Source organism: Pteropus vampyrus, unplaced genomic scaffold (genome assembly GCF_000151845.1).
Source record: "Pteropus vampyrus isolate Shadow unplaced genomic scaffold, Pvam_2.0 Scaffold15, whole genome shotgun sequence".
In the NCBI taxonomy this organism is placed as follows: Eukaryota; Metazoa; Chordata; class Mammalia; order Chiroptera; family Pteropodidae; genus Pteropus; species Pteropus vampyrus.
Window position 1 is genome coordinate 16,174,046 of NW_011888796.1, and position 13,571 is coordinate 16,187,616.

The following is a 13,571-nucleotide window of genomic DNA, read 5'->3' on the forward strand; positions in this document are numbered from 1 at the left end:
TCATTTAATAAATAAAATATTTTGAGAATGTAATACAAATGTTCTTGTAACATTTTTTAAATCTTAAAATCTCTGCTGACCTCATTTAAAAGGTATTAGCAAATATATGTAACATTTATCTGTCTATTCTCTTTTGGATTATCAGCCTCCAATTTTCTTCCAAAGTCCTGCCTTAAAAAGGATGTCCTTGCATGGGGCCTTCTTATACCTTTTTTTGGGTATAAGAAACTTTTGGGAAGTTTCCTGTGGATCTACAATCATTTCAAAATAAAAAGATTTTTAAAAAAGAATGCTTTTGCTTTCCATCTAAGTTGTGACTCTACACGTCCTTTTAAAAATTCTTTGTTAATGATAATACTTTACTTTCAGTATACTTTATAGTTTAAAACCCTTTACCCTTAAACATGTCTTTTGATTTGATTACATGAGATTTCTGGTTTAGAAAGCAATCATCATCTTAGCTAAATCACATTGCTTCAATTCTCAATTATTTGTTTGCATTTCAATCTATCTCCAGTTCTAAAATATTTCATATTTCCTATAATTCCCCAATTTGAAGGAACACAAAATAGTTTATACATGTCAGACATTTAGAGCAGTGCCTGGTATAGAGTAAATGCTTAATAAATATTATTATTACTGTTATTATTTTCATACTAAAATCTACTTTCAGGGATTCTCAATCTCTTTTTCTTCTTCCATATGCCTCTCTGATTTGTTTTGTTCCCCATACCCTGCCAACACGTCGTACTTCCTTCACTCATAAATCACACGATCTAGAATCCCGGTGCTTGAAGGAATGTGTGACTATTTAGTCGTCCCTTCATTGTGTATGAGGAAACCGAGGCACAGAGAGGAGGGATGACTTGCTCTTCCAGGGTCACACATGAGGCTGTCGGTCAGTGGGACTGAATTGGAAATTCAAGTAAAGCTTTATTCCTTCTTAGAAACAGAGCTTTTTAAGTTGTCCAAGTCAGGCCAAGTCAGTGCTGTGCCTCTGTAGTTCTTTAATAATATCTGAGGGGAAAAATAGCTTAACTAAGAAAATTTTGTGTAATTTCCAGATGCTCCAATTTGGTGGCCAATGACAACAGCAACTTTTAAGGTTCTCTTTCCCTCACTTACCTCTTTCTCTTTTTGGCATTGCAAATGTCCTTTAAATCATGTAGGATTTTTTTTCAAGCTACTGAGTTGCTAGATCAAACCTACATAGGATTTTTCAGGACCATGAGATATGGTAGTAATGACAGAAACACCAAAACCCTTTGAAAGAACAGTCTTTTTGGCAGGAGGATTTTCTAAAGTAGAGCTTCTTTTACTGCTAAGAAGTAAAAGAATGCCTTCTTTCCTTTTTTTTTTTTTTTTTTTTTTTAAGCCTGATTTGCTGAGGAAGAATAGACAGTAAAATTCACCCTTTCTAGGTGCTCAGATCTATGTGGTCTAACAAATGTGTACAGTCGTGTAACCATCACCAAAATCAAGTTACAGAATATTTCCAACACCCTCCAAATTCCCTCTGCTCTACAGCCAACCTTTCCTCTACCCTTTGGCAACCACTGATGTATTTTCCATTCTTATAGTTTTGCCTTTTCCAGAATGTCATGTAAGTGGAATGACACAATAAGTAGCCCTTTGAGTCTAGCTTCTTTCACTTAGCATAAAATATTTGATATTCATCCATGTTGTATGTATCAGTACTTTTGTTTCCTATCACTGCTGAGTAGTATTCGTTGTACGAATGTACTACCCTGGGTTGTTTCCTTTTGGATTACTATGAATAAAGCCACTATGAGTGGGATTCCTGGATCATATTGCAGAAAAAGTGCCAAACTATTTTCCAAAATGGCTCTACCAGATTATAGTCCTACCAGCAATGGATGAGAGTTTCAGTTGCTCTGTATTCATGTCAGCACTTAATATTGAGTTTTTTCTTTCATTAAAAGACCGTTAGTGAAGATCTCTCTTTTAACAGAAAAAAGGTAGCAAGAAACATTTTTTAGCACACTGAACTACTACTGAAAGTTTAAGTAAGCTTGTCTCCTCTCTTCCTCTTAAAACTCACAAGCAATCCATCAGGAAATCCTACTGACTCTAGATTAAGAATACATCTAGAATCTGATCACTTCTCCCCAACTTCATGACTATCTCCCTGATGTGAGCTTCTATAACTCACCTGGATTACGGACTGCAACAGTTCCTAACAGCTGACTCTACCCTCATCCCTATTCTTGGCCACAGGTACGCTGGCATCCTTGCTGTTCCATGAACAGTCCAGGCACATCCCACCTGATGTCTTCTGCTTTCCAAATGGACCCCAAATACCTACTTGACTAATAACTCTGCTCCTGTAAGCTTTTGCTCCAATCTTACATTCTTTGAGGCCTACCTAATGAACAATGCAATCTACACTTTGCCTCTCCTAAGCCTGATCTACTTTTTCTTTTCTCTGTATTACCAAAAACCTTCTAACACACTCTGTATTTACTTTATTATTATGTTTATTATTTATGGATTGTTTCCCAACCCTGCCTCACCCTGCTAGAAGATAATTTCCATGAGTGTAGGAATCTTTTGTTTTGTATACTGATGTATTCCAAGTATGTAGATCAGTGCTTAGGACAGAGTAGGTATACAATAAATAGCTGGTGAATGAACTAAGAATATTGGCTTTGGCATTTAACGTAGCACCAATCGGAAGATCTGAGGCTAGATTTATAAAAAAATAAAGCCAAGAGGAGAAAATAAAATTTCAAACATTCATGTTGAAATCACAAGACTTAGTTTCTCTAAATGCAAATCTATTTGGGCTCTTTTGCCTTCAGAATAATATAAAAAATTTTAAAAAACATAAAAAAATATTAAAAAGCTCTCTTATTAGAGAAAATAAGTGAAACTAACCAGGTTCAAAAATACAAAAAATGTGCTGGGACACCAACTATGTAGGTTCTTTCTTTCTATAAACTCCATCTGTGTAAGACTGCCCCAGCCTGATTGCCAATTTTATTTTCTTAATCTAAGTTCTATTCTCATTACCCTTCAATTTCTATTTTTTTATCCTCAGGGAGAGAGAGCAGTTACTGCCAGGGCATTCTCACATCTTCCAAAGAAATGGCATAGGTGTTAATCTTGTATTTATGTTTGATGTGGGTAATGATGGCTATGACTGGAGCTGTAGGTTTATTAATATGCAGGGCTCTCACCTCATTAGTGGCGATGTATGTTTTGAAGTTAAGCTGCAATGTTTGCTGTAATGTCAGATCTGGCCTAACAGACTTTCTCACTGTTCATTTTCTTTGTTTTTACCCAGTCAGTATATGCTATGCTTACAGGGCTCACACACATGCTTTTTAATAAAGATAATTTTCCCACAGTAGTTAATCTTGGTGGAACTTTCAAACATTTTAAATAATTATGTCCTCATCTGATATCACATGTTTATCTTAGAGAAAAGATTTTCATAATTTTTGACCCAGTAATACAAAGTATAATAAACTCTCTCCCTGGCTTGATTTGGGAGTAAAGTATGCTTACTAAGTAGATAAAGGGACTATTTCATAGATATTATATAATACAGACATACCTAAGTATTAGCATTTGATAGTTTATAAAGTACTTTCACATATATCATCTCAACCAATTCTTAAAAAGAACAAAATAAACAATACTAAAACCTGATTGAATATAATATTTGATGATATATTATGAATGGCAACTGTTGTACTTCAATTTCAAAAAAAAATTTCCAGTTGCCATAATATACTAGCAAATAAACTAACCTGTACCAGATTAACAAGCCACATGGAATGAGTGGTTTTCCACTGCTTGGTGCTCAGATTTCATTCTATTCTACAGTCCTCACTGAATATGCACTATAGAAAAGACTTGATTTTCAGCAGCTTGTTTAGAAGTCAGTAACAATATACTATATATGTTACATATTAAAATATGTCATATACATATTTTAAACAACTAAAAGTACAGGAACACTGTACTCCAAGAAGCTACTTAAAGATGAGCAATAGGTTGTACTCTTTTTTCATTATATAACTGAATACATCTCCACTTCTTAATTTTTTAAAATCTGTGTTCATAAAGTACAAGGCCCTGGTTTTTAGGGGCAGTATTTGGTAGAGAAAAAAATAATGATGAGAGGAGAACATAGGTATTTAGAGACAAAGGAGAAAGAAACTTAAATCATTCATTAGTGATTCTCTCTGCCAGCTTCCTTCCACTCCCTATCTTTTCATGGCATCTGTACCAGGCTCCCCTTTCTACACAGGACACTTGTCTTTGATTTGACAATGTGACACATATTCAGCTATAATTCCCATCATCATTCATTTAGAGAAAGTAAAAATGAGTATATGGGCTTTTAAGAAGGTACAGCAATGAGCTTATACAGCAAAAGTGTATAAACAAGTATATTACCTATTTAATTGCCTTAGCTGAACTTAAAAGCTCTGATCTTTAATTGCCTGATTGAACTGATCTAAAAAGCTACAATTTTTTTAATCAAGGAGAAAATTAAATAGCTTTTTGGTAAATAAAAAGGCATCTTTAATCTTATTTTCATGGAATCCAAGTTATTAAATATGGATAAAACCTCTAAAATATTAAGTTAACAACTACTCAATCTAGAGTAAATTTCTCATTACAAAAGTCTTTAGGGACACCTGGCTTCTTCCACTCAATAAAAACTTGTGCTTTTAAATCCAGAAGGTAAAAGTGTCCAAGAATAACTAAGGAAACTGAAAAGCTAAATGTATAAATGCATTCAATGAGGCATATTACCACCATATATTTCTATAGTTGAGTACCCATAATTACTGGGGAATAACTGTTCATCTGCACTGTAATTCATTGGTCTTTCTATCCATACAAATGCAACTGCACATTCACTCATTAGTATTTATTTAAAACTAATATCCCTTGAAAGAGTTTGTATGGCCCACTACCACTGCCCCCACTCAGCCCCTCGCATATAACCTCTTCCCAGGACTAGTGATATTTTATAGTGGGTTACTCTCTGTGGGAAGCACAGACTGATAGAAGGACAAGCTCAGGATTCCTTTTTCAAATTTCTATGTCCTCAATCAGTCAAACCATTAAGGCCCTCATAAGTCACTGATTAAAGAACATTTCTTAGCCCAAGCTGCACCCAGAGCTAGGAAGGACTCACTTGCCTCTGAGAGGCTCTGGCCAACATTTGCCTACAGTGACCACAGAATGGTTGTACTGGGAATCTGACCAACACCTTAAATTTTACTTTTAGATCTAGACATAAATTCATCTGAGACATGTCTATTAAGACACCATTTCAAATGAAAAATTCAATTATTTCTCCAAAACAGAGTAAAACTAAAACCAAATAATTTAGATACAGGAACTACTAGAGGTATATCTATTTATCTGCATGATTTTTGATTTTAAAAGATAAATAAAGATAACTGCAGAATAACTAAATAGTATTTCCCTGTCCACTATAGTTCTTAACGCTACCAAGATCCCTCACAAAAGTTATGGCTAGTAAGAATTCATTATAAGTCAGAATTATGCTCTATGCCCAGAGTATAGGATGATCGTAAGTATCACTTTAATAATAACATTTGCATTTCCCTGGCAAGGTCCCTTTAATGAGGCTTTGCTATCGAGAATTGATGACTTCCTTGAGTTCCTTTGTCAAATGAAGACCAGATGTCCATAAAAATCAATAAAATGACAAGAATTGACCACTGTGTTAATTCCTATCAAAATGGCTATAAACAGTCTATGGGTTGGTGAGTGTGTGGAGGCGGGAGTACAGGGAATAGAAGCAATACAAATCATATTATGTTAAATACCATGTCTCTTATTCTTGGTAATGAAAAATGCTCCATTTCTGTCTCACTCACCAGAGGTGTTTACATGCTTATTTATACCCAGTAAGAGAAATACTAACTCTCCCTACATTTACATTTTGCACAAACTACAATCTAGAAATAGAGTGGGCTAGTTTTAAAGAAAATTTTGGTTTATGATCCATTTAATCAGCATAAATACCTTCAAGAACTGAACTGATATTTTACTTGTCAAAATCTACATACGTTCCTCAAAAGAGGAAGGAGGTTATAAGAAAAAATTGGAATCACTAGGACATGAAAACCATAACAAAAACAACCCTTAGTGACAGATGTGCTACCACAACTGAAGACATCAGTTGTTTCTCTCATAGTTATACCTTTTTAAAAAAAAAAAAAAAAACTTTCCTTTAATCACATCTAATGTGTATGCTGTTGCATTCCCCAAATATGCATAAAGCTAGGCTGAGCAGATGTGGAAAATTAAACAGTACTGTTAGTAACATTAGGCCCTGAAGTTGCTTTGTTATAGTCTGTTTCTCACTTAATAATTTGTTTCAAATGAATTCAGACATTTCGAGAACTTTAAAAAATGCAAAGGGAGGTTCTTTTTGCAACATTCAATAGTTAATCTGATTATTCTTCTCATGTGTTCTGTTAATAGATTAGGAGACTAATTTCTGATGCTTTCGCCAATTCCTTATTTAAAGTTTCACCTTCAAGGTATGTGAAGCAATCTCTTAAGAAACAGTATATGATGATATCTGAAATATTTTAATATAAAGAAGAGGTACAATTATACAGAAATGAAGGTTTTGCATTAACTAAAGAAAAATCAGATCCCGTCATTTTCAAATACTTATGAAATACCTTTTTACATGCTTAGTAAATATTTTTCACAAAAATATAATACCAAGTTTATAATCTAAATTAGAGCAGTTGTGAGGGGAAGGAAAAGGCAGAAAAGGGTAAAAGGAATCAAATATATGGTGATGGAAGAAGATTTGACTTTGGGTGGTGAATATACAATGCAATATAAAGATAATGTTACAGAATTGTACCTGTGAAAACCTATATAATTTTATTAACCAATGTCACCCCGACACATTTAATAGAAAAAAATCTGAGCATTTGAGGGAGAAAATAAGAAAAAAAATTCATAAAGCAGCCACTGTTTGAACTACCAAATAAATCAGCTGGCTTAATTATCACATCACTTATTCACTTTAAAAATCAAGCGATCTGGACAGCTCCCCACCCTATCCCAAATTAAGTCAGAGCTGGTAAGCTTAGTACGTACCTCTATGTAAAATCTTTAAACTCCACAAATAGGTAAGGCCTTTAACAACCTAAATTTAAGAAAGAGAAAACAGTACAATGATGGTTTTTTATATGGAACTTTCCACACTTAAACATATAATCATATCAACCATAATCCTTCCTTTAAAACTCTCAACCAATAAACATCTCCCATTTCTGGGCCAGGCTCTGTGGGGACGCCAAGTGTATAAGCTTCAGGTTCCCTCCTTTAATGGACTAAAAATGTTCTGAAGATAAGGTATGAGAGATGAAAGAAATAAGTGTATGTGCATAAAATGATCTTTGTGGTGGTGTGAGCAGGGAGGAAGATAGGAAAAAGGGACAAAGACCTTTAATTTTTGTTTTTCTATACTCTTGTATGTGAAAATTTTTAAAAAGTCATGACATTTATGACCAAGCAGAAACATGTTTAGAAAGTTAGCTAATGAAGGCAATGGGTGGAAAAGAGAACTTTTCCTGCCAGTAGTCAGGAAGGCTTTAACCAAAGTGCTGGGCCAGATTCGACTACGTGAAAAAAAGAGAAGAAAGCATTCAGGCCAAGGTAAGAATATATCAGCAAAGTGTTGGGGCAGTGTACTCTTCAAAAACTTCAAGGTCATGACAGACAAACACTGAGACACTGTTCCAGATTAAGGGAGACTAAAAAGACATGACAACTAAATGCAATGCATAACCTAGACTGAACCAGAAATTTTTTTTTTTCTTTTGGTCTATAAGAGTATTATTGGACAATTGGCAAAATCTGAATAAGAACTGTTAATTAAATAGTAATCTATCAATTCTAATTTCCTGATTTTGATCAGTACACAGTGATAACGTAAGGGACTGTCCTTGTTCTTAGGAAATATGCACTTGAAGTAAAGGTAAAAGGTCATGATGTCCACAATTTATTCTCAAATGTTTCAGGAAAAAAGTATGTAGTGTTTTCGATCTGTAGTTGCGAATCCATGTACGCGAAGGGCCAAATTATACACAGATTTTCAACTATGCAGGTGGTTAGTGCCCCAAATCCCCGCATTGTTCTGGGGTCAACTATATATATAAATTTTAACCAAATGTAGTTAGCTGTTAACAGCTGTAGAATCTGGGTGAAGCATCTGTGTGAATTCTTTGCATTATCCTTCTCATAACTTTTCTGTTAGTGTAAAATAATTTCAAAATGGAGTAAGAAAGAACAAAGTATATAAAGATGATGATCCTCTCAGGCTTGTCTGGCTAGTACAAGCATAAGTGTGTAGTCCTGTAAATAATACTGAAATGGCAAGTCATGGAAGTAAAGTGAGAAAATACAAACATCTGAACTAGATTTGGATTCTAGCATTCAACAGCTGAGTCAAGAATTGTCAAATAAGATACTGAAAAAAGGATATTTCTAAGACCCTAAGTACATGGGCTATAAGTGCTACCTTTTATGCTGAAAATTTAATCATTAAAAGCTTTAAAAATCTTTATATAGAAATCGTTGTAAAAGGAGATGCACATATTTTTACACCCATTGACTCTGTAAGCACATGAATGTGGACTGAACCAATTTCAAGGTTGATTATTCTTAATTAGATATCGGATAATATGAATGAACCCCCTATCACTCAAATTTACTACAAGAATTTAAAAATACCTACATTATAGAAAATTTTAGGTGGCACAGGACTATAAGAAAGAGAAAAACTACCATTATGAGAAGTAACCGAGTGAGTTACATATCTTGAAAATGATGAAAAGAGGATTGGGGGCTAAACAGGCAAGGATTTTAGTTGATCAAGAAAGACGATGAGCAATATTAACAGAAATGCAAAGAAAGAAACCCAATTTCCAAATACTAAAGATACAGAAGATAAAATCTAAATTAATGCTGAGCAGAGGTTAACACATTTTAATTATTCTCATAAAATGGAATGTACTCTTGATAGATTTGCTAACATAGTATAATCAATTACATAATATATTTGTCTATTTTAAGAAAACAGAATGCATTTTTATAGCAAATGATTTCTTCCAGGGTTTGGAATAAGTGGCATTACAATAAAACACGTTTTCTGGATAGCAAAATAGTAATGAAAAGAAAGAAAATATTAAAATAGTAATAATGATAACTTTAACGCAAAAAGAGGAAATGGGACAAAAATATCTCCTTAAATGCTTATAAAAAATAATATCAATAATGAAAACAATTTTCTCTTTGAATAGTAGGAAAAAGTCATCTTATTTAGCATGGAAGTAATCATCTTCTGAGTTCTGGAAATGTCAAATTTCTCAACGTATAAGCTTAGTTGCATATTCTAAAACCTTCACATTAAAAAATAACATGCCACTAAAAATTGGCCCTTTAGAAAGTGAATAATCAGAAAACACACAGGGGAAGGCAATTCATCATATTCAGATTGTCAGGCAGAAAAAAATAAAACGAACACTAATTTTATGATACTAAAATTATAAAATTTATTTAAGAGATTCAAAAAATTATTACTCTTCCAACTTTGTCAAAATAGACTACATTTTCCTTTATAAGCATACAAGAATCAATGTAGATAGAGCTAGAAATCTGTCAGCTGAAAATCTACAGAGTTTTATTGGTATTCAGAAGGCTAGGTTTCACTATGACTTGACAAAGCCTTGACACTAAGAGTACTTATATCTGCTGTCAATCATTCACTCCTTGACATGTCAAGTACACATCCTTTCAGGGACAACTTCGATCAACATTAGCACTCAAAATACAGTACACAGTGTCACTGCTTCAGAAATGAGAAGAAAAATGTGTTAGATGGTCGGGAAAGGCAGAAAGGCATTCCTCTTTATAGGAGACCAGATTCAAATGGAAAGTGGATAAATATCATTGAGCAAGTTGGAAGGCCAAAATAAGCCAGTTTATATGAATTTCTTTTACTGGGACAGATATTCTCTTCCCATACATCTTACAAGAGAGAATTTAACAACATACCATAAAGTATGACAGGGATCCATCCTGTAATGAACCTTGGATCTTTGGACCTGCACTGTATACTAGATTTTTAGAACCCAGAAGGAAAAGTTAATTTGGGGAGGGAGAGATGCCTACATGTGGTTCTAAGACATGAAAAGAATCTGAAGTGATCATATGTGTTAATCCATTATTCTGACTCATACTTTTCTTTTTTTCTTTTTAACTTGTTCTTCATTTTTTCTCCTTTTCTTCTCATTCTCTCAGGAAAGCAAAGTTAAAGATCATGGGGGCTGGAGTCAAACAACCCTACGTTCAAATTATTACTGACTAGTTATAACTATAGGCAAGCTATTTAACTTTTCTAAACCTCATCTTGCCCATGTATAAAATATGTACGATAATTTATACTTTACAGAGTTGCTGTAAAGACTAAATAGCAATATCTGTACATAAAACATTTACCAATGATTGGCACAAGGAAGTATTCACTATACACCTATTTCCCTCCTCTCTCCTGATTCTGTTGTTTCTGATTTAGCTGTAGTTCTCTTATACTTTCTTGGTCTCACTGAAAGAACTCAAGGGAATGATGTTGATGTTGTCTTCAGAACACTAGAGGACACACAATCAAGGATACTGGGGATCCAGCTAGGCTGTGAGAACATGTACTATAAAAACCATGACATACAACCCATTAATTTGCTAGTCTTATTTTGACTGGTAGAATCCTTCCACTGGTGTTTGTCAGCTGCAACAAAGATTATCCAAGTTTGTAGCTTACTCAAATTACATTAAAAAAATATACTTTGGAAGCATTACACAAGCTTAGGACCTAGCAGAGTTTATGAAAAGTGGCAGATGAAGGGCAAAATTACCAAAAGCCTTTTTTCTACTCTAGCCACAGGCAGTTTTCATTACTATGACCTGATGAGCCATAAAAGCTGGAGAAATTGGACACATTCCAGGAAAAAAAAAAACCCAAATTTTTAAAAATGTAAGAGCAAATGTAAACAATGCTTTGGGCTAGCACTTATTTTAAATGCCTTTCACTAAAATAATTTTTGTCATATTTTCAGTAACTCAATAGGTTAGCTCTATATTTGAAGCTGGGTTATTATTATTACTATTTTTTTTTTTTTTTTGCTGACTCCATTCACTTTACAGGCTTCCCACTCTAGCAGAATTGAAAAGACCAGTGGCCTTGTGTGAATGCCCTACACAAGGGAGAGGTAAGATTTATGAAGTCCAGGAAGAACATGCTTCTCTACTGAAGAAGGCGGATTCTTATTTTAGCCAAGTTCAATAGATAACATTGAGTATATAAAATCATATGCTTTTTTCTTTTTCAATTGGTATTCTTGCCTTTTTTTGCCCTTTATAATACGTGTTATTAAACTTTAGAGCCAAGAACTGCCAAAAGCCACAAAGCATTCATTCCCCCGAGATTAAAAAAGGAAATGAAACATTTTTATTTTCATCTAAAATAGTGATTTAAGTACTCAAATTTCATACTAATCTACATAAACATGTAGATTAGAAGCTACTTAACAGCAATAGCATCAGAAAAGAAAGTTCTCATCACCCTGGGCTGTTCACACTAATAATTAGAAAGAAAAAAAGGAAAGCTGTGAATTACAATGAACTAAAACTAAATAAGTGTCCATGTCGGATTAAAGGATTTGAGTTGTCAGTTTGATGTATAATGAATGTGAAAATCAGCCATTTAATTAAATGGTACATGGTATACTCCCTTTGTTCTATACTAAACTGCTTAAGTTATCAGAATGTCTTTAGTTTAGCAATTGTTTAGTATTATACCACTCCATGACTTCTCCTAGACACTTTTTTAACCTACATTATTCCAAATTTGAAATCTGGGGCTTAAATAGTAGTTTGGCTTATTTGAAATATTTCATCAGTTTATCAGTGAATATAGGAAATAGGAAAACTGCTTTTAATCACAAAGGGAATAAATCCTAGATGTAGTGGGTGAAAAAAATTAAAACTCAAGAATGTAAAAAATCTGCAAAAATCTTGAAGAATACTTAGTAGTGTTTTCTTATAGGCAATTTTATTTCAATAATTTAGACCTTAACAATATTTTCTAATATGTTTATAATTACAAAATGCCCCCAAACCCGTTTTCTTTTTGAAGAAACTAGAAATTTTACTGGTAAACAAGAGTACTAAGTTCCCTGCAAAATATGAAACTAGAACAAGTCAGAGTACCCATAGCCTGAAAGATGTCATGTGACTATGTAGTCATTGTGGGTTGGTCTCTGAAAAGAAGAGAGCACAAAAATGATAAGAAAGTTAAGAAAGCCCTGGCAGTCAATAGGGATTGAAGAAAAGAAAAAATCATCCTGAGGATATAAGAAGAATATGGCTTGACTAGAGGTAAAAATCACTCAGATTTCATAAGGTTGAAGCCATATACTCACTGCTACTGCAATCCTTCCAAGGACATGCTCTGGAATTTTTCTATATACATCCAAAGATCCCCCTGTAGAGACAAACATGTTGTGTTACTACAAATAAAACTACTAGCCATGAACACACAATACAATATATATATGCCTTACTGTTTAATTGTACACCTGAAACTTACTGGCTTTCATTAACCAATGTCACCATTATAAAAATAAATTTAAAAAATATATAAATAAAACTACTAGAACAGTGTACTGTGCTCCCCTCTGCCCTGTGTATTCACTGTGAGAAATTTTTTTTTTCTCATATCATTCGTTAAACATCTAGGGTAAAATTTTAGTTCAATTTTATTTATGACATAATGATACTTCCAGATAAACCATAACTAGTTACTTACATTTTGTTGCCAAGTGTGTGTGCAATCACATATACGTAAAAATGAAGAAAACTAGTCAAGGGTGGGTTAAGAATTTGTATGTAAACTTAATACATACACAAAACTGAAGAGCAAAAGGACAATCACATTTAGGTATCTGCTCTGTGTAGCAGTTTTCTCAAATGTAAGTTAGGAGGACTCCATCTTATAATTTTTGTTTTCTTAAAATTATTTTAAATAAAATATAGCTAACATATAATATATAATAGTTTCGGTGTGCACCACAGTTATTCAACATTTATATACCTAAAGAAGTGATCACCATGTTAAGCCCAGTAACCATCTGACACTATACGTTTCAAAAACATTATTGACTATATTTTCTAAGCTGTCAGTACATCCTCAAGACTTATTTACTTTATAACTGGAAATCTGAACTTCTTGTTGAGATTCAATAAAAAAAATATGAAACACATCATGAATTTGCATGTCATCCTTGCACAGAGGCCATGCTAATCTCTGTATCGTTCCAATTTTAGTATATGTGCTGCCAAAGTGAGCACTTAGAATTTCTATGTTAACCAAACAAAGCTGGTGAATATAAGGTCCAAAATACACACAAAAACTAATAAAGTAAAACAGCAGTGTTAACATCTATTTGAACAAATGTTACTCTTCCATTTAG

At 33.5% G+C, this 13,571-nt stretch overlaps 1 protein-coding gene and 1 non-coding gene across 9 annotated transcripts in view; both read right to left on the reverse strand.

Annotated features, from left to right (window-relative positions):
- Nucleotides 1-13,571, reverse strand: part of MAP2K5 (mitogen-activated protein kinase kinase 5) — a 245,476-nt gene that overhangs the window by 132,811 nt on the left and 99,094 nt on the right. For all 8 annotated transcript variants that reach the window (XM_023527273.1, XM_023527276.1, XM_011385914.2 and 5 more), the window contains exons 12-13: nt 12,522-12,583; nt 7,138-7,186 (exon numbers count right to left, since the gene is read on the reverse strand). In XM_023527273.1, coding sequence (XP_023383041.1) covers nt 7,138-7,186; nt 12,522-12,583 — 111 coding nt within the window. The remainder of the gene's footprint in view (nt 1-7,137; nt 7,187-12,521; nt 12,584-13,571) is intronic.
- Nucleotides 13,346-13,449, reverse strand: LOC111735922. Its single transcript, XR_002779007.1, has one exon. It is a non-coding gene; the product is annotated as a U6 spliceosomal RNA (small nuclear RNA).